The sequence below is a fragment of the Rhamphochromis longiceps genome, linkage group LG2 (genome assembly GCF_057381845.1).
Source record: "Rhamphochromis longiceps isolate RC_006_pf linkage group LG2, R_longiceps_female_GT1.1, whole genome shotgun sequence".
Lineage (NCBI taxonomy): Eukaryota > Metazoa > Chordata > Actinopteri > Cichliformes > Cichlidae > Rhamphochromis > Rhamphochromis longiceps.
The window spans coordinates 12,418,159-12,440,605 of record NC_140558.1 but is presented as its reverse complement, the minus strand read 5'-3'; the positions used below and the strand labels follow the sequence as shown (position 1 = coordinate 12,440,605).

The 22,447-nt window shown below is 39.8% G+C and overlaps 1 protein-coding gene across 1 annotated transcript in view; it reads left to right on the top strand.

Annotated features, from left to right (window-relative positions):
* The first annotated feature begins 412 nt into the window (after positions 1 to 412).
* The window catches only part of LOC146677036 (protocadherin-9-like), a 164,140-nt gene continuing 142,105 nt past the window's right edge, over positions 413 to 22,447 (top strand). The window contains exon 1 of the mRNA XM_085417839.1: positions 413 to 470. Coding sequence (XP_085273965.1) covers positions 456 to 470 — 15 coding nt within the window. The 5' untranslated portion in view covers positions 413 to 455. The remainder of the gene's footprint in view (positions 471 to 22,447) is intronic.

Genomic DNA, 22,447 nt, shown 5'->3' with positions numbered 1-22,447 from the left:
CTGAGGTTATGGGCGTGTCGCAAGTTTTGTGAGGTGCTTTTTTCATATTTAACCGTTTGGATTACAGTTTTTATTTCTCTCTGATATCCGATCCAGTAATTTAGGTCAGTATCTGACCGATACCGATATGTAATATCGGATCGGTCCATCTCTATTTTCTACTACTTAAATTTTCAAATCAGACTTGTTACTTTTGCTTTAATGCATTTGCACGGTTATTATTTGGTCACTGTGAGCATTCAAACATCAAACCGATCTGATATAAACAGAAACCTGTGAAAGGCAGTCCTGTTTGTTATTAGTCACCAGATGATGTCGCATAAAAAGAGATGCCAAACCCAGGGGTTAAAGTGGGACGCGTTTTTTTTGTTTGTTTGTTTTTGCATCCACACCGGAACTGCATGTTGCATCTAGCTAGTGCTACTGAAGAGGAGCAAGGAGCATAAAAGGAAGTGATGTTTTTGTGTCAGGTAATTTGAAATGCAGCTTTTCTATACGCTCAACAAACATCAGCCAACACACAAACTGTTTGTGTGCAGTTTGTCTCACAGTGTGTTGCTAGCTAAAGGTCCAGCTGCTAATTTCACGGGGAGAGAAAAGAAAGAGAGCTAACTTCAGCTAACGTCAGAGGTGGAGAAAGATAAGAAAGACAGAAGAGGAAGAAAAGAGGTTAGATTTAAAGGGAAGGACTGCTCATTTAACGCTCACATGTAAGTCCTCATGTTTTTACACGTGACATTATGTTTTTTTGTGAAACCTTTTGCTAAACAAACTGAGGCAGACTGTGTTATTTAAAGACGGCATGAAATCCTCTGCAGGCTATTGTAGGATAAACAGGTTAGTTTGCTGCACTGTGATGGATTTAAAGTAAAGAACAGTGTGTGACTGGTGCACAGTGGCCGTGGTTTCATGTCAGAGTTGTAGCAGCAATCCATTGACCGAATTCCACCTTGACACCAGCTTTAATAGTGTCTAATGTAAAGACAGCATAAACAATGTACTGTCAGTGTAGAGGATGAAATCAGCCAGGATGACTCATGAAACATCTGCTCACATCTGGTTGAATTCAGTTGTGTACATCCACAAAGAGCAGCAGGTCAGCTGATCACAGCCTGCACACTAAGAAAATCTGCTGGAGCTCTTAGTAGAAGTTATTGTGAGTTATGATTCTTTCCCCCACACTGAACCATTACAACCAGTTTACATTGCATTTACATTAACCCCACATTGCACATTCTCCTGTTTAGAGGCAAAATCGCCCTCTACAATGGAGGCAACAGAAAATAGACATATATTTTTATTTTCCTTCTTTTTCTTCAGATTCAAGCTGAGTATAATTAGAATAAACAAAAATTAGACTAAAGTCCCATCTACTGATATTATTTTATCATTATGTTAATACAACACGAGGTTCAATTAGCTTTGCAAAAAAATTTGAGTACATTTTAAGAGCCTGTACTTTTTTACTTTTACTTGAGTAAAGAAGTTGAATCAGTACTTCAACTTTTACTTAAGTATTTTTTTAACAGTAGTATTTGTGCTTCTTCTGAAGTACAGAATGTCTGTACTTTTGCCAGCTCTGTTTAAACCCGATATTATCCCAGTCCGATGAGTTTCGAGTCAGAGGGGAAAGCTTTAGCTTTGTGCCCCATAAATTTATAGCAGTTCTGAGGCCAGTGACTTGTGAGGATATCTGTGATGAAGTGTTGAGGCTCATTTTTGTGCTGCATTGTGAATCCTTCAAAACAAAATGCACACCAGAGGGCGGAACGCGTCTCTGATGGACTTGTGCTTTCTGGAGCCTTCTGTCTTTTCTTTACTAGAGTCTGTATCTGTGGTTAAGATGCTTGTCTAGCTCTCAGTCAACAAAGCCTGGTGCATCAAACATCTGATGGTATTCTTTTTGTCTCCCTGATCCTGCTTCAGAGCCAACTGATCAAGAGTTTGCACAAAGTGTCGTGGAGCTCAGTGCGCCGCGCCCTTAGGAAACCTCCGTCCTGCAACGATCCAGTGCTGAGAAAACCTCTCTTTGCTGTGAATAACAATCTGACTTCTGACACCTTTGCTTAGTTCTGATGTGTCGCACTATCACAGCGCTGCTTAGTCGGCAATGTTCTGCCTGGAAATTGTGGCACGGCCGTATTATACCAGGCGAACGATGGCTACGGGAGGATGTAGTAGAACAAGGCTCAGAGTCGATCAAATGTCATCCGACTAAAGGTTCAGCTAAAGGAAATCTCACCTCTGGTACAAAGGAGGTAACACAGCCAGTGAAATGAATCTGCTTCAGGTTGACTGCTTGCCGACAAACAGCAGAGAAACACTTCCTGTGTTTTCACCTCCTGACCTTAAATCCTGTTTTTATATTTCAGTTTTAAAGAACATCACTTAGACAGCTTCTGTGATCACCAGATGAATTTAATGCTTGTTTATCATCATTACATTCTGTGGCTGTTCTATTTTGTGCCTGCACCGCAACTTTATGTGAAATGAACCGAGACGTATCTTTTGATGCGGTCTCGGTGCAGCTGTTTGGTCTGCACCAGACTTTCAGGGACAGTTTTTACTCCAGCCTAAATGTACCAAACCAGATGAGTTACGTGTGAAAAGAAGCTCATATGGAAAATGTTATTCAGCGTGCGAGTTTTGGGGTCAGCGGCATCTCTGCTTCCAAAACAAGTCGGCGTGGAAGTCCCGACACTGGAGTCGGGTACCACTGCGTCTTTATTTTCAGTAATATGACACATCTCTGAGTAAGTGAGTGAGTGGGCGAGTTACAATCTATTTGTGTTTGCTTTGATTGCACACAAGTATTAGCATCCACCTACATTTCTCACACTGTTTCTCATTAGGAGGGCAACGAAGATGTTCTACTGCATTTGGTCAACGGGGACCCGTTGACTGTAGAAAGCCTCACACACACAGTTTTATGTGATGGCTGGATTGAACCCATTTAGTCCAAGGAGTCTGCCTTGTTTGTTGCATCGAAGGTTCAAAATAGCTGCAGTGTGAAGGTCGTATTTCTCAGCATCAATTAAACTGATACTCCTGACTATGACTAGTTTATGACTAGTTTATTACCACTTTAACAGGTTGAGTGAATACACAGCGGTGCTGGAACAAATGTTAAAATGGCCACAGTGTCGGAGAGATAAATAAATAACATTTAAGACAAGCACATCAGGGAGAACATTACCCTGATCAAAGTCATAAAACCTGCATCAGATGGGACTTTTAATGTCTTTTACCGGGTGGGCGGGGCTCGTCGCTCCAGGGAAACATTCCTTTATTTATCACTCTCTTCATCACTCCATCCGTCTCTCTTTCTCTCTGTCTGTCCGTCTCTGCCTGCAGCTGCCAGCTGGCAGCAGCTCTGTGGCTTCATCAATAAGACTGGCAGATTGGAGATTGATGACGCCGACTATCAGAGAAGAAGCTGTCTGTCTGACAGATTATCCTCCTATAGAGAGACGCAGAGATGAAAAGAGATGCAGCAAGGTCTGTAATTGTGTTGCATGCAGGTAGAAGCTAATTTTAAATATGGGACGAGTTTTAGGACTTATTTTTGGACTAGCAGGTTCCCCTCACTTCCAGTCTTTGTGCTAAGCTAGGCTAATCAGCCTGAGTAACTTGACCAGCCCTCCTGTGTGGAGGGGAGCTATCGTGATAACCCTGACCGCGCGCTGTGCCCACGCTACAATCGACACAGTTGCGTGAACAGCAACAGGTGATCAATTCGGGTTAAAGTCTTGGTCTAGTGCTCATATCCCCATGTGACCATTGATGAATATGAGTGGCTGATGCATCTGAGCACCAGGAGCGTGCCATGAAAGGTTTGTTTCAACTCAACCTTATGGTGCCACACAGTAACAATTTTTGACATAACTTGTGTCTCAGCATGAGAAGATTTCAGTTTGTTTTAGCCATGAAACTGAAACAACAAATCCTCCAATGTAACAACACCTTGAATGCACATTTTCTGATATTTAGTGCAGTAGGCTTGTGTGCTGACGTGTATTTTGGTTTATACTTATTAGTACTTAAATGCACCCCACTGAGTAATGTGTTGGTAACTAAACCTCGTACATCGTGGAAGGTTAATCAGGTAAAAATGGTTTTGGAGCGACATGTCACTGACTTTGGTGAGACAGTAAACAGGATGAGTGAATGTCAGACTTTATGTTTAACATTAAATGAGGTTAACAAAGAAAGAAAGAAAGAAAAAGAAAAGCTGGCATCGGAAATTTTCTCTGAGCCAAACGTCCCATCACACTTCCTCAAAGCACGAAAATCCATCGACCGCTGTTAGTGTGTGACCTGAGCTGACTGTTGAGTGTGTGTGTGTGTGTGTGTGTGTGTGCGCGCGCGCGCGAATGTGTGTAGCAGTATGGCTAACAAAAAGTTCAGCAGAGAGCCATTAGGGAGAGAGAAGTTAACGAGCTCTATAAAGATAGAGGGAGGAAGCTATTGACCACCATTTGTCTCTGTTGTTATCTACCTGTGTGTGTGTGTGTGTATTGCCTTTTGTTTGAGGGTAAACAAAGCCAGAGGTCGTGCTTGTCAACATGCTGTTGTACAGATGACAGCGAAATCCAGCTGTTTGGAGTGTGTGTGTGCATGTGTGTGTGTGCGTGCAGCTGCTTTAATTGACAGGTTGTGTAATGATGGACAGCAGTGATGTGAGGTCATTGACACTGTTCCAGGTCAAATCCTGACCTCATACTCACACATGGAGATAGTAAAGTGGCTCAAAGAGTAGGGCTGCTCGATTATGGCAAAAATGATAATCACGATTATTTTCACTGAAATTGAGATCACGATTATTTGACGATATTTATTTCGTCCGCCAGAGCTTATATTATTTTTTTACATGCTGTAGTGCCATTTGTGGGAGCATTTCAAGTTGCTATACATCAATACAACTGTTATAGCCCATATTTTAAAAATGTGTATGCATTAAGTCCATAGTAACTACATTAATTGCAAAAAAGTGCAATAAACTACAAAAAAATTGAAAATCGTTTTTGTTTGTTTTTTTACATATATTTCTACTTGGAGAAATTTAAGAGGTTTATCCCTCAAAACTTTAAATACAAAAAAGTTGCAAAAAATAGTTTACAACAACAGGAAATTTATTTTGAGTGTCTTCATAGTTTTATTTTTGGAGATACAGCAATTTGTATATACTGCAGGAAAAACAAAAAAACAATCCTATGATGCAAATTTGCAAAGAATGTGCATGTGCATCAAAATAAACTATTTCCAGCAGTGCAATTCGAGTTCTAAGGCCTACAAGTAAAAAACTACATTTTCCGCAAAAATGACGTCACTTGCGATAGTTCACGTTGACGTCTTTTTCAATGTGGGAAGTGTTAAGAACAGCTGATCGGATCGGCAAAGCGTGTTTCTGGAATATTATGTTTTTGTTCCTGCAAGCTCTTTTTATGCAATTTTTGCAAAGCTTTATGTGGAAGGAAACCGTGACCTAGGACAAGCTGATGGCATAAGATGTAAGTACAACTCCTCTGGTTTCATATGGAAAAAAATTGATTGTGCTAGCTTAGCGTTCAGGTTCTACAGGGATTTAAAAATAGTTACACAGAACGAGCATGCTGCTCTGACCGGCTTTAAAGGTTTAACAATAACAATGTATTGAATAATGACTTTAAAAATAATATAAAATAGTGTGCAAATACTGATAACAGTGCAAATGTTTGCAATATAAGAAATAAATGAAAAATGTGAACTTTGCAGTGTTGCTCTGTGGTGCAGCTACGACACCATAGCAAAGTTTACACACTGTGTCTACTTGATCCACGTCTGACTCCGCGAAGCCATAATGTTTCCACACCACTTAAGTTTTTTTTTTTTACCTCTCTTTTCAACCACCGGCAGTCCACTCCTCTCCAAATAACTTCTGCTTAGCTTTCCGAGCTTCCCTCGGGTCCTCTTAATTGTTGTGACGCGTGTTCGAAATGCAGAGCAGTGCGCTTGATTTGCCACATGGAGCAGCGCGAGAGTAAAGCATGAGGGAGGGGCTAATAATCGGCTCAGTCATTTTTAATGATCGTTGAAAGCCCAGATCGTAATCGTGATTAAAATTCGATTAATTGAGCAGCCCTATCAAAGAGTCATAGTATATGATTCACATCATATTCATGCACATCAGTCATTCAGGGTCCCGTCGTGACCTGTGAATGGAGGCAAAATGTCCTCTTCTACATGATGGAGCCACCCAAGAATGCAGGATTTTCCTTTAATTTGTCACCTGTTCATATAGACAAACAGTCGGTAAACTCAGTCTCATTTGGTTGCTGTAAAAAACTACAAAAGAAGAGATGACTGGACACGTTTATATATGACACGTACACATTTTTCACTGAATTTTTTTCCTTTGGCATCAAATTGTGTATCAGTTTGTAGGAAGTCAGACTTTGGAGATATGCTGTTACTACCTGCCCACTAACCTGCTTGAGTTTTGTGACTTGTCACAGTCTTCTCCTCGTTGGCATTTTCATGTCAATAAAAAACTCTACTCCCACAAAAAGCAGCAAAACTCCACGACAGTATCTAAATATCTTCTTCTTTACTCTGTTTTCCAGTTGGATGCACGCCAGCCAAAATTCGGGCTGGGGCAGACTGCTCGCTGACCTTTATGATCAGCTTTTTAACTTTGCCGTTCCTGACTGAGACCGTCGGCTCTACACGGTCTCTTTGTTTCAGCCTCTTACAACTTAGCCCAGTCTCCCGCTGCTCTCTGTGGCCGTCTTCGCTGCGCTTTAATGTAGCTGAATTCATTAAATCTTACTTTGACGTGGACTGAATGAGTTTAAATTGGGGATTTAACCGTGGACGGTGTACACTGTTAACCTACATTCGTGTGGGAGCTGCTGACATGAAAAAACCCGACATCTGACTCAACTCTCCCGTTTTGCTAAAGTGGCATTTAAAATGAAAGTTAAAGGTGATAAAGGATGTCTTTAACTGCCATGCACTGGGCTGGCTTAGGTCATCATTTTTTAAAAGCTTTGTTGACCCTGAATAACAACCCAGTGATGTTTTCACATTCGGACACTTTGCTGAGCTTTTTGACGTCTGGGGACATTTGCTCTTCCAACCACCTTGATGATGAAGCTGCAGTGCCTGAAAAGCAGCTTGTGCAAAACTATCCAGTTCTTGAAATCTTCCACAAAGTTCTTATTAATAACTGTATTGTGCTATGGGATTCCCCTGCAGCAGCACAGAGAGCATTTGTTTCTTCCTCCTCCAGCTCTGTCGTGTCTCACCCATTGTTGTCCTGTTCCTTCCTGTGTATATGTATATATGTATGAGTCTTCCCAAGGGGATGCCTTTAACAGTCGGACCACAGCCCACACATTTCCTGCGTCGTCCTGCATCGCTGCACGGGAAATAGTAACATCACTTCCTGCATCTTGGTAGGATGATGTTGTGAAGAAAGGATGAGACCCTTTCCAGGAGGTGGACACATTCTTCTGTTGACAGTTTAAAACAAAGAAAGGAAATATCTGAGTTTCTCAAAGTTGGCATTTCCTGTTTTTTTGTTTGTTTTCTACGATGCTAAACTGACTAGAAACAGGGACTAGAAAGAGAGATCATAGTCTGCCACATAAACTTTCCTTTTCTTTGGCCTTGTGTAACATCTGGGGTGTGAATAATCAGACCTTGCCACATATTAAATACCTCATAGTTCTCTTTTTTCACCTCACAGCACAGCCAGTCACGGCAGGTATCTGGCCACCCTGAGCCTGGTCCTGCTGGAGGTCTCTTTCTTTTTAAAACTTGTGTTGGACTCTTTGTAATTCATTCTTTGTAATGATGATCGGACCTCACAATAGCATGCAGTGTGTCAGGATGCCAGCTTTCGTTCTTTTTTCTGATTTGCTCCTGTATTAGCTTCATTCAAATACAAAGATAGAACTGGAATTACTTCATATTATTCTTACTGTCGAGAAATCCCACAAATAGCCCGCAACCAACACTCGAACCATCTGCCTCCCTGTCTGATTCTCCCAGCTCCTGGGACATCGGCTCCTTTTGTAGAAGTCGCATTTTTCAAAAATGTTCAAAAACACACTCAGTTCATTGGAGGCAAAAGTTAAAATTTTCCAAAGCAGCTGGTGGCTGTAAGTTTGAACAAACTAGAGGAAAGGGTGTTGTGTTGGGGAGTACCATGGGTCCATTCGGTGCTTCTAAAGGCAGAGATTAAACAAACACAGTTGGAGTAACAGAAAACAGAAGCCATGTGTGCATTGCTGACCACTGCAGTACAGTAACACACATTGATGCTACAAAGCGTCAGAAGCGGTTAAAAACGGTTGATCTGGACTTTTCACACGTGGCTGCAGAGCATCACTGACAGGAAATACAAATGCTTTCAAATTAAAACAAACCACTGACCTCTGTGAGAGGGAGGTGTGGCTACTCTGAATCTGCTTTGAATCTCTGCAGCTGAACCTCTCTCTCTCTTTCACACACACACACACACACACACACACACACACACACACACACACACACACACACACACACGCTTTGACCCACACTTGTACGGCTGACTGTCAGATCAGCTGCTGTGTATTCCAGCAGCTTTTGTGGGGGTTTAATGACTTTCCCCATGTGGAGAGACACAGTTTGGCTTTCAGCTGCTTCTCACTTTTTACGACTACATCCTGCTCGTACACTCAGCGTTTGTGTTTGTGTGTGTTTGTGTCAGCTCTGCCTCACTGAAGTGTGTGTGTGTGTATTTTGTGCATGCAGGTGATTTATCTAAGTCAGGGCTCGCTCGGCTGGCCACCACGGTTGAATCCTAATTCTCTCGCTCGCTCTCTTTCCCGTCAAAGAGCTGCTGTTCATTCAGAGTAAGAAGGAAGGAGGGAAGGTCTACCCTTCCTTTCTTCCTTTCCTTTCCTTCCATCCTTGCTTCGCCCCTCGCGTAGTCGTGTGTCTCTCAGAGGTTTGGTGTGTTTGCAGATTTGTGGTGATGGATGCAGATTTAGCAAAACCGCACTGTTAGACTGAATACTTTATGACACATTCACACATACAAAGCTCACACTCCGCCATCATTCTTTTGTTTCCATCTGACAAACAATGCACACACACACACACACACACACACACACACACACACACACACACACACACACGCTCTCCGTCCCTCTTCCTTTCACGCACGCTCATACGCTTTCTTCCTCTGCATCTGTCTTCTATTATTTATTCCAGTCATGTCATCATTCATAAGTGATAAACTCCCTGCAGAGTCAAACAGGAAGTTGCGGGACTGGCCAAATCAGGAATGTGGCGCCGTCTTTTTCTTTGATTCTTATACATTTACGCTCACCATAAAATTCCCAAATCCGCCCTCCACCCCCTGCATGCATTTGAGACAGGGTGAGTTTGGGGAGCAGAGGACGAGCAGTTTCTGATCAATAACAACACATTTACATCAGTTTTTATGTTCTTTTGTCTCTTTTCAGACAGGAAGACTGAATAGGGAAACAAATCAGGTCAATCAGGCCCATTTACAAAAGACAACAAAGACAAAAACTGAACATGAGCTATTATTTTAAACTTCTACTAATTCCAGTGAGTGTATCTGTGTTGCAGCTGTCAGGCGCTCTCAGGGTGTAAGCACCCTGAATGTTTGTTTTGTACAATGGCTCGCATTACTCTGGCTGCAGATAGAAACGCGCTTGTTTGACTAACAAAAGGCTTGTTTGAAGCCGACGAACAGGAGGACACACAACAGGACAGGTCACGGCTGCTGTGTTACGCTGCGGCACACGGTGGGTTAACGCAGCATCACATGATGTAAAGTATATGACAGGAAGGTTGTATATCACATATTATTACATGTATTACTGTTAGATATAATAGAGTTACAGTATAATATACCGCTGTGTCATACTGTGTATCAATATTTTATTTTACATTGATTGTAATGTCACATGATATGAATTTTACTCTTGTTAACTTGTTAACTGTATCGTACTGTACACGGGATGTGCCGAGGATACGTTTATTTACAGTGTTTCCTGTTTCTTTGTTCGGGTTTAGCGATGCTTCCTGCCCGCTCACCTTTGTCAGGTCACCTCTCGTGGCCATGAGCTAATAATTTCAGCCATTCTTCACAATTTCAGCTGTTTATCAAGTATGATCTTCTGTTTTCACCATTTGTATGCTACCTTTATCTTTTGCTCAGCATTTTCCCTCTATTTCCAACCATTAATCTGTTTGATTTAGCTGCTACTCCCCTTTTTCCCAACTAAAATCTTATTTGGCGAACACTTTAAACGGATTATATATAATTAGCTTCCTATTAAATCTTTACGGGCGAGCTATTTTGCACAGTTACCTATGATATCAGTATTCATTTTGACTATTATTATAGTGCTTTGGGCTATTTTCAACAGTTCTTTTCACTTGAAAATTTTTCATATACTCTCAACTACAAAATTACAAAAATCTCAGGACATGGTGTCTGTTGGTTTTTAAATATACCTCCTGCTAATGCCTTTTCTTTGGAGTCCAGTATTGTATGCTGTGGTTTGGTAAAGTGCAGGATAATGCAGCAGTTCAGTGTGTGTGTGTGGTATTAACCTTTTGAAGTTATTAATCAGCCCTAGCGGAGCATAACATTGTTAAGAGTGTGTAGTTTTTTTGCTTTCCAGCTGAGGCTCCATCTTTCTGCCCAGCTCTCTGTCATTACAGCGTCTCTGGAACGCCGCCGCACAGTTAACCACAGCGTTCTCATGACGCCGCCCACTCCACCCCACAGCCCCCTCCCCCACCCACTTAAAACCACCATTCCCAGTACCACAGACCGATGCTGCCAAAACCAATCGCCACATTCCTCAACAAGTTTGTTTTTCTATTTGACTACGGAGGGGGGGCGGGGGGGGAAGAGCAGGAGGAGGGAGTGGAGGGAGGAGTGATAGCAGAGAGGAGGAGACACTTGAGTGGAGGAGGAAGGATATAGGAAAAAAGAGAGACTAATGCGGTCTGATGTATTAATCACACTTGGAAGTAATTGAGAGGCTGAGCGGAGATCGAGCGAGCGAGCTTTCCTTCAGCACATTCTCTCTCTCGCTGTAAACACTGTTACTGTACAGACTGAATATTAATGCACTGATGTGTAAAGTGACTTATGGTGCAAGTGTCCTTACAAGAGTCTGTGTTGTTGTTCTTGTTTTTGGCATCAATGTTAGGTGTGTGTGTGTGTGTGTGTGTGTGTGTGTGTGTGTGTGTGTGTGTGTGTGTGTGTGTGTGTGTGTGTGTGTGTGAGCTGAGTCTTTCACTTGGTTTGTCCTCGATTTTTAAAGGAACAGCTCAGCCTTTTTAACTTAGTGTCCCTCACATACTTGGCTGAGCCCCAGTTTATCGGTGGGGTCCCCGTATGTGTTTGCACATCTACATTTTACTGACACTTTTGGAAAACGTTTTCATTTTCATTGTCTTTTATCCATCCATGCATCCATCCATCCTCAATCCATTGAAGAAACTCTCTCCTGTGTGGCCCGAGTTGATCTGGGGTCTTCTTAGAGTTAGACATCCCTGAAACACCTCCCAGTTAGATGCTCGAACCACCTAAACCTAAACATTGACCCTTTTGTTTTACTTTAAAGACATTCAAAGACATTGAGTTTGCATGTTCAAAGACTTGCATTTTAGGTTAATTGTGCGTGTGTAGTTGTGTGTCCCTCTGTGTGTTGGCCTGTCCAGCCACCTGTCCCCGTGTCAGCTGGGATGCACCTCAGCTGGATAAAGACATGAAAATTGACAGATGTCACCTTTTCACCATTTTTCTCCTTTTGCTTTGTGTTGTGACTCTAACAGAAGGTCCCATATGAACTGATCTGTTTATGGCATTAGCAGCATGCAGCAATGGGACTGTTACAAACAGGCTTTTTAAATATCTCAGGGACTCTCAAGAGCTCAACTGGTGTTATTTCTTTAGAAAATGCACTGAAAAATAAAAAAAACCTATATTGTTTTCCCTCCAAAAACACTGGAATTTCCCTTTTAACTACTCTAAACAGTTTCAACACACTCTCACACACTCGCACACAAAAACACACACTCAGATAGAAGATAATTGGATAATAAGTTAGAAGACGTGGCTCTTTCTCAATCGGTTTAATTTATTTTCCTGTTTATCATGGAGTGTTTCTCCACTCTCGCTGACACGCCTCATTATTCACTCGCACAGTAATCACTAAATACACTGTAACAAAAAGCAATAATGATAATACATAACAGCCAATATCTATAACATCATAAGCACTTCTAACACAGACTAAATGTCTCTCTCTGGGTTCTCATTTTAAACCTCAGCGATGTGACTGACTGATGCTTTGTTTAGGTCTCTACGGCAACTTGCCTGCTCTATGTCTATAGTCTGGTTGGCACGGTTACAGCTGGCATCCTCCACTGACCCTTTACCTTTCATCAGTGCAATCCATCTGCCGGTGTGTCTGCTGACATAACTGAGAGTATAACCCTCTGTCAGTGTGCTGCCATGGTTTCCTATAGGGAACCACTGCACACTCTTAAAGATACAGCGTTAAACGGACGTCTGTTCATTGTTTCTGCCGAGCAGAGCACCGTAGGACTCACCAGGCTGACAGCTGTGATTGGTGGATTTACTATTTTTGTACATCGTTTTATTTCCAGCAGTTAGCCAATGATGCCTGACGGCTGGCACTGCATGTACTGAAAGTTGTACATTTACTATAGTAATGAGTCTGAATTAAAAGTACAGTCCTACATTATTACTTTATCTTGAGTCTTGCATCAATCAGTCAATCTGCATGTATTAGAGGTAATAAAATTACATATTTTTCAATGCAAATGTAAACTCATCTCGTGTTAATAATGCTCTTAATATTCATTTTGATGAACTTCTGTTTCAATCATAGCTTCATTAAACTGAAACTGGAGCAGGCTTGTAGCTTAAAATGTTTCTTTAAGGCTGAATCGTGCTGCATGTCTGTAATGAAGCTGTTTCCATTCACTGTCATGTGACATGTTTCTGTCTGGCTGAGATTCAGTAATGTTACCGGGTCACCTGCTAGTTTACACACCTGCATTGCACGTTTGGCGTGTTTCTAATCCTGTTAACATCCTCTGGTTACCTGTAACCGCTGTAAGACTTTCCTGGGTGAGCTTTCTTTGAAGCCACTGTCATACAGTTTCTTCTTCTTTATTTCCGTCTCTCTGTTTTGGCTGTGGTGGTGCAGTGAGTTGAGCTGTAATGAATCAGCGCTTCCTCTCTGATGCTTGAAAACTTTTTTTTTTCTTTTACAATTCCCAGCAGAGTCATTCCAGGAAAAATGACACAGACACTCAAGCTTGTGTTTTCTTCTTTGTCTCCAGCCTTAAAAACATTGTTATTAAATTATCTTTTGGCTGACAAAACCCAGCTTCCTGTTTTGGTGCGGTAAACATGTTCCTGCCTCAGACCGCAGCAAATTAACGAAGTCGGCGGAGCTGTCTGGCTGCACCTCCGACTTTAATTAAGCCCACAGAAGAGCCGAGAATCAGCTCCAAAGGATGATCTGAGGCTTTCCCCTGCAGCAGGCACAACAGTGCTTCCTTCAGCTAACATCGGTTAGCACTTTACATATACAGCTCCTATAATTTACTACAGATTAAAGGCTAATTTTCTGGTACATATCTTTTAATGTCAGCTTCGTTTTACACTTCTAGGTGAAGCTAGCATATCACCAGTTAACCACAGCCATTAGAGAATGAGGTGGCCAGTAGTTCCCAGCCAGCACTGAAATGCATTTATGGTTGAAAAGTAGTTCAGTTGTAATCGGACATGGAAACGTTGGCAGTGATTTTCTGTAGTCTGTAGATTTTCTGCAGGTGCTCGTTTTTCTTCGACACTGGGCTCCTATAGCTTTTAGCAGCCACTCACAGCTGTGTTTGATCCGAGAAAAAAGAATTCATACTTGGTGAGTAGGAACCTGAACAAAGCAACATATATATGAAAGAATGAAGCATAATGCAACCTTGACTCTTGAAGGTTGATAATTTTCCTCTTTGCAGTTTCTCTGTAAACACAGAGGCTTAAAGAGTGGCCACAAACAGAGCGATGCAGTAAAATTATATATTTATGGATAAGTGGTGAGCTGGAACTCATAAAGAGAAGAAAAGAAGACATAAATTCTACATGTACTGAGTGACACAGGAATTTAACATTCAGACATTACACTTAAAGTATTAAAGATTAAAGATTTTCTGAGGATTTCCTGATTCAGGGGCGATCGTGGCTCGTCTCGGCCGTTGTGTCCTTGGGCAAGACACTTCACCCGTTGCCTACTGGTGGTGGTCAGAGGGCCCGGTGGCGCCAGTGTCCGGCAGCCTCGCCTCTGTCAGTGCGCCCCAGGGTGGCTGTGGCTACAATGTAGCTTGCCATCACCAGTGTGTGAATGTGTGGATGATTGGATGTGTAAAGCGCTTTGGAGTCCTTAGGGCCTAGTAAAGCGCTATACAAATACAGGTCATTAACCATTCAGTGACGCGGTGTGCTAGCGCAAACTGGGTTTTGACATTAAAAAAAGTTCTGTTTCAGGCGGGAACTCTGAGATTTACCAACCAATTTAGTGTGAGTTGTGATGATATTTAATGCCTAAAAACCCCATTTTTTTGTGCTTGATATTGAAATAAACAGACTACTCCTCAGTTTTGGAGATCACCCATAACACTAACCACATCTGTGAGTGTTAGTTTTAGCCTCTATGTTCAGAGGCTGGTTTTTTCCTGTTTAGTCAATCTGGTCCTAAAAGTGTAGATGGAGAGGAGGGAGTCCTCATCAAAGGTGAAAATTCATATTAAAGCCAAATAAAAGCCTCAGCAAGGAAGGTTTGGTGAGTCACTGCTGAGATTCTTGCTGTTTTTCTAGTAAAAGAGGCACAAATAGTCAAATCTAAATACTGAGGAAAGCTTTTTACATGAAGCTCACAGTTCGCTGGCAGTCAGGCCACACTGATAACACAATGAGCCGGAGCAGGAAGTGTGTGTGTGTGTGTGTGTGTGTGTGTGTGTTCAATTCACAAACACCTGCTCAGTGTGCCAAAGGTCAGCTGACAGGCGCAAAGATCTTGTGGAAGTTCAGTGTTTCTTTGGTTAAAGAGGCGTAGGGTGAGAGCAGAGGCTGCTGTTGGGAGGAATGCGGGGGTGATGATGTTTAGTGATGCAATCGGCATGTTTAGTGATGTGGGCGAGGTGTCTGAGGGTTTTTGAATTTTCTTGCAGTCCTCATCCTCCCTCTTCATTTTCTCTACACTGCTTTCAGGTGCGGTGGTTGCCTAATCGCATGTCGCGGGGAGTTTAAATTTTTTGCTGTGAAGAGTTAAAATCGTGTTTTCTAGCATTACACCTGCAGCACTTTAAGGGCCTTTTTACACCTGTACCTGCTCTGATCCAGATCAGCTGAGATTGTATACTTGTGGATCTTTTTACTTTTGTTTCTTTTCATACAGAAAAAAAAATCCAAGTGAAGCAAAATGCGTCATTACGAACCACATGCCAATGTTCAGTTTGCTTATTGGCCAGATGTGTCTGGAGCAACAAAAATAAATAGAGAAGAAGGTTCTGTGTTCTGGACTGTTGGAGAACACAGAGAATATACGTTTATTTAACGGCTCATTGCTAGCTGAACTGACCTGCATCCCAGAATGCAATGCACACCTGGCTACGGGAAGCTGTATGATGAGCCTCAGGCACTCGTGACCTCCGTGTACTTATTCTAAAGCCTCCGTTAAGGACTTTGTAGCTTTTAATGTTTTGATCGCGTCTCTTGGATAAATCATCTGTGTCAGAGCATTGATAACTCGGTGTGCTTTTCCCCTGCTCATAGTTGTGTGGATGCCTTAATAGGCATCCACACTATTGAGATCCTGTTTCTCTTTCTTCTTTATTATTATTCCGGGTGTTTCCGTACACTTTTTGCCGTGGATCTACTTCCACAATTTTTGTGCTATTTTCACCGTTCAAACTCTAAACTGTTCTGCTCTTTCTGCTAATGCCGGCTATGACTTTTGGTGTTTATTACTATTATACTTTTTAAAATATTACACTTTTTTCCTTTAATTTGTCCCATTGAAATGAATGGGAAACTTCCACAATTCTGCTAAAACTTTCTTGTCTTTGAAACTTAACTACTGCCTCATACTTTCACCTAGAAACTCCATTCAAACTTTAAAATGTTCTCGAATGATTTGGCTATTCCTGTGTGATTCAGCTTTTTCAGATCTTCTACCGTTTTAATCTTATCCCTCTTTGAGTTTTCAGTTGCAAAATTGTGATTTTTCAGAAAATACATGCGTTGCTATGGTTGCTATGCAATTAACTCAGAGGGGACAGTGAAACTGTTTGAATTTTCTCTTCATGTCCAAACAACTTCTTGCTACTCGCTCAATTTCCACTCAAGCCCCACAAATTATACATCAAAACGTAGGTATTTTTGCTGGCTTTCAGAAAATGTCACTATCATTGTTGTGGGACTCATAGATATTTTGCAAATCTCCTCAGAGTAACACAAAGTCAGAAAACTCTCCATATAAACTCAATGGAGAGTTTGTTCAAAATCACCGCTGGATTTCTCTAATGAGAGGCATTTTCAAATTGTCATATCTCCTTAACGAAGCGAAGTTAAGACATGAGGCTTGTCCCCGTATATGTTCAGACACTCCTGACGCTCACAATTCAAGAATTTCTTTCTCACCTATTACCATTCTGAAATGAGTTGGACTTGTTTGAGGGTAGGAAATTTGTCCCTCGCTCAGATTTCATCAGATTTCAATCTCTGGAAATGAACCACTTTTTTCTCTCGTCATATCTTTTTGATGGATTTCCACAGAGCCCTGAAAATTTCCATGACTGTTCACCAAAGCCTGCTGTTTCTTACGGTGAAAGAATGATTTTGATGCTCCATATAGATTTAGAGTTACCAAAGGTTGTTTGAGCGCAAGTCAAGGCAGTTTTTGCTTCGCCTCTACTCAGTTACAGTGTATTACAAGTCATATATCTTTAATAATTTATGTTTTATCTCTGAATTATGAAGACCTGAAGATTCCCCCATCTCTTCTGAATAAAACGATGCCTGAATGACCGTTCTAGCCTCTACGGTTAGGAAATTATGGCCATTTGTTCGAGGGGAATCCTGAATGTCAGAAATACACTGAAGAAAACTCACACCTCTCTCTGTGCCTGCGTGTGTAAGGGCTGACTACAGCAGGTGCAGCTAATTTAACTGACCTACATATACCAAGCCCAGACTCTCAACAGCTCCTGTTCGCTTTACTGTCTGTGTATGTGTGTCTGTGTATCAATATTTCTCCTATGTTTAGGTATTACTCCTCAATCATAGTATTTCTGCTAAAGCAAAGTACTTCTACTACATCTTAGTACTTCTGCTAAATCATAGTATTTCTGCCAATTCATAGTATTTTTGCAAAATCATGGTATTTGTGCAAAATCATGGTTTTGGGGCCAAACATTTCTGTTATTTTATAATATATGTGCTGAATATATTATATGTGCAAAATCATAGTATTTATCCCAAATTATAGTATTTATGCCAAATTACAGTATTTCTGCTAAACCAGAGTATTCCTGCCAAATCATAGTATTTGTACTGAAACATGGTACTTCTGCCCAATCATAGTATTTGTACTAAATCATAGTACTTGTGCCAAATCATAGTATTTATACCCAATCATAGTATTTCTGCTAAATCATAGCATTTGTGCCAAATCATGGTATTTGTGCAAAAACATAGTATGTCTGCAAAACCATAGTATATCTGTTATGTTATAGTATTACTACTAAGGCATAGTATTTCTGCCAAATCATAGTGTGTGTGCCAAATCGCAGTATTTATACCAAATCACAGTATTTGTGGTAAAACATAGTATTTCTGCCATATTGTGGTATTTGTGCAAGAACATTGAACTGTTATGTTATAGTATTACTACTAAGTCATAGTATTTCTGCATTGTTATAGTATTTGTACTAAAACGTAGTATCTCTGCCAAGTCATAGAATTACTGCAATTTCATAGTTTTTTTTAGGAAATCTGTTATGTTATAGTATTACTACTAAGTCATAGTATTTCTGCCAAATCATAGTATTTGTGCCAAAGCATCGTATTTGTATGGAGTCATAGTATTTCTTCTAAATCATAGTATTTCAATCAAATCTCAGTAGTTGTTGTTAAAACGCAGTATTATTGCCAAATCATAGTATTTGTACCCAATCATAGTATTTCTGCTAAATCATAGCATTTGTGCCAAATCATGGTATTTGTGCAAAAACATAGTATGTCTGCAAAACCATAGTATATCTCTTATGTTATAGTATTACTACTAAGGCATAGTATTTCTGCCAAATCATAGTATTTGTACTAAATCATAGTACTTGTGCCAAATCATAGTATTTGTTGAACATCATAGTATTGGAACCAAAACATAGTATTTGTCCCAAAGCATCGTATTTGTATTGAGTAATAGTATTTCTTCTAAATCATAGTATTTCAATCAAATCTCAGTAGTTGTGTTAAAATGCAGTATTATTGCCAAATCATAGTATTTGTACCCAATCATAGTATTTTTGCCAAATCGTGGTATTTGTGCCCAATTAATAATTCTGTTATGTTATAGTATTACTACTAAGTCGTAGAATATCTGTTATGTTATAGTGTATCTGCGGAATATAGTATGTGTGCCAAATCGTAGTATTTACACCAAATCACAGTATTTTTGCTAAAACATAGTATTTCTGCCATATTGTGGTATTTGTGCAAGAACATTGAACTGTTATGTTATAGTATTACTACTAAGTCATAGTATTTCTGCGTTGTTATAGTATTTGTGCTAAAACGTAGTATCTCTGCCAAGTCATAGAATTAATGCAATTTCATAGTTTTTTTTAGGAAATCTGTTATGTTATAGTATTACTACTAAGTCATAGTATTTCTGCCAAATCATAGTATTTGTACTAAATCATAGTACTTGTGCCAAATCATAGTATTTGTTGCACATCATAGTATTGGAACCAAAACATAGTATTTGTCCCAAAGTATCGTATTTGTATGGAGTAATAGTATTTCTTCTAAATCATAGTATTTCAATTAAATCTCAGTAGTTGTGTTAAAATGCAGTATTATTGCCAAATCATAGTATTTGTACCCAATCATAGTATTTTTGCCAAATCGTGGTATTTGTGCCCAAATAATAATTCTGTTATGTTATAGTATTACTACTAAGTTGTAGAATATCTGTTATGTTATAGTGTATCTGCGGAATATAGTATGTGTGCCAAATCATAGTATTTATACCAAATCACAGTATTTGTGCTAAAACATAGTATTTCTGCCATATTGTGGTATTTGTGCAAGAACATTGAACTGTTATGTTATAGTATTACTACTAAGTCATAGTATTTCTGCGTTGTTATAGTATTTGTGCTAAAACGTAGTATCTCTGCCAAGTCATAGAATTACTGCAATTTAATAGTTTTTTTAGGAAATCTGTTATGTTATAGTATTACTACTCAGTCATAGTATTTCTGCCAAATCATAGTATTTGTGTGAATTCGTATACTGTAATATCACTGTATTATGTAGTGGCTAAGTAGGGGCTGTTTACTAAGTGCATCAGTGTAAATAGGTCATCTCTTGTGTTGGAGTGCCCTCTTGTGGCGCCTTTTGGGTAGTGCCTTAGTAAACGGGAACCCTGTAAAAAGTGGCATCAGACTGATTTGTAGTGGAGGAATTTGTTACCAGTTTTCTTAATCTTTAATCTGTATGCATGTTGTAATGCATACCCTGTTCTTAATCATAGAAACCACACCATATCACCTCTCCACATCCTCCTACTGTATGCCATACCTCCCTGTACCATCCATCTGACCGCAATAAACTCCACCTCGTGGTAATCTAATCCCTGGATGTCAGCCTCTCCTTCTGACCGAGGATAGTTATAGTATTTGAGCCAAATCATAGTATTTGTGCTAAAACATAGTATTTCTTCCAAATCATAGTATTTGTGCCAAAGTATAGTATTTCTTCCAAATCATAGTATAACTGCATAATAAAGGTTCTTGAGCCACATCAGTGTTTGTGCCAAATCTTAGTATTTCTTCTAAATCCTAGTAATTCTGCTCAATGATAGAATTTCTGCTATGCTTTAGTACTTTTTTCCTAGATTGTAGTACTTCTGCTAAGTCAAAGTATTTTATGTAAATCATAGTATTTCTACCAAGTCCCAATGTTTCTGCTAAATCATAAATAATGTTTTAGTACAAATTGTATGATTTGGTGGAACTTTCTGTGTTCCAGCACAAATGCTATGATTTGGCAGGAAAAAAATATTATTTAGCATAAATACTAAGTTTTAGCAGAAATGCTATGTTTAAACTTTAAAAAATTCTGCTATTTCTGCTGATGTGTGTTATGACTTTTGACCATTGAAATGAATGGAACACATTATCAATGTGGTCACTGATTTTGCATGATGGGCTGAGCTGTGTTTTACCTCAGTGAGATAAGCATCCGTTCTCAGACTGGGAGGCCTGGGTTCAAATCCAGCTTATGGCAACATTTCTTTCACTTAACAGTTAAACTTTTTTTAAACTCTTTTCAACACAAATTTCATTTTTTTCACCCCTTTTCAGCAAAATTTTCAGTTTTTTTAACCCCTTTTCAGCACAAATCCAAACTTTTTCAGCTCTTTTTCAGCAAAAACCTCTTTTCAGCAGAATTCTGCTCAGTCACCTCTTTTCAGCAGAAATTCTGCTGATTGAACTCTTTTCAGCAGAATTTTCACCCCCTTTTTTTTGCCCAAATTCTGCTAGAACAATTGTCAATCTCTCCACCTTTTCTTTGTGAGAAAGTGTTTGGCTCAGTGAGCTAAATAGCTGCCCTTTGACCAGGAGGGCCAGGTTCGAATCCTGCTCAGGGCATCTTTTTTTTTTTTTTTTTTTTGTTTCAACTTTTTCAGCTTTTTTCAGCAGATATCTTCAGCCGTTAAGGCATCCACACTGCATTTTCGCAGGAAATGCAAATTTTTCTAGTTTGATTTGGATCTTGCTCTGAGATACATTTCACGTCATTTTCGTTCCTTAAAATAGATTTACAGCCATCACCAGAATGGCTAAAAACACTGAATTTATTTTTCATTTAAATTTATTGTGTGACTGCAGACACAACAAAACTTCTCTGTACAACAATAAATATTCTGAGACTGTTTTTTTCCCCTCTCTCTCTATGGGAACCAATTATTATTCATTTATGGGGTGGTTTTCTGTGCATAAGTAGAAAGCCTCCGAGTTGTTTTGATCCAGTGAAGGATTCTGAAGATTACACTGGCTCAAAAAAGGCCCACTGGTGCTTAGTAACGTTAACTCACAAATGAAAAGCTCGATGCAGAGATTTGTAATCTGAGAACAACAGCTGCAAATTTAAATTAATTATTTATCAAAATGTGCTTTTATTGAGCACTTCAGTTCTCCATAGAGATATTTTCTGGTCACTTTGAGGGTTTATTTTGATCACCGGATAAGCGAGGCGTCCATGTTTGCTTAGTTGAAGCTTTATTAGAAGTCTAAATTAACCCGTCATCACAGAATCACCATATCCCACAGCCCTTCATTGTTATGACAGGCTCGAGTTAGTTTGGGTTCATATGGAGCTGTTGAAGTTAGCTTGGCGTCTTTAGGTTTCATCATACTGGAGAAAGCACAGCGTGGTTGGTTACTTCAGCTCTCATTGTTGTTAAATCTCTTCACTTAAATAAGCTATAGCTAAATGTTCCCACAGCGCACATGAAGAAAAATTATTAAAAATTCCTCAACAAGTAAAAATGTCAAAACACAGAAGAGCTTCTCCTGGAGTCAGAATGTATGCTGTTTGTGTTGTCAAAATAACATCGGTCTAAATTCAGGAATCTGGGGCATGTTATGAAAGTTCTTTTGTTACGCATGTGTTAATCAGTTATTTCGTACATTATCTAAAACTCGATAGGCCCAGAGAGATAAGATAACATTGTACAGTTATTGTGATGTGATGATTAAAGAAATAATAAAGTTTGCATTTACTAGTGTTGTGCTTTCTGCTTACTCTACGATAAATAAAAATTTAATTAAGATAGTTAAATGTTGTTACTGAATGTCAAGCGTTCACTCTGCGTGTCGTTGTATTTCAGCCCATCTTTTGCAGTGTGTTTACCTTACATATCACACATACTGCAATAACAATGATAAGCCAGCTTTCTTTGTGGCTGTGTGCTCAATCTGTTTTGCAAGAATAAAACTGATAAAGAAGAACAACTCTCATGATTTATGATTTTTAACCCCTCACAGTGCAGCGATGAATCTTGGTAAAGAATGGAGTTGGTACTGCAAATTGTTCCTCTAAATC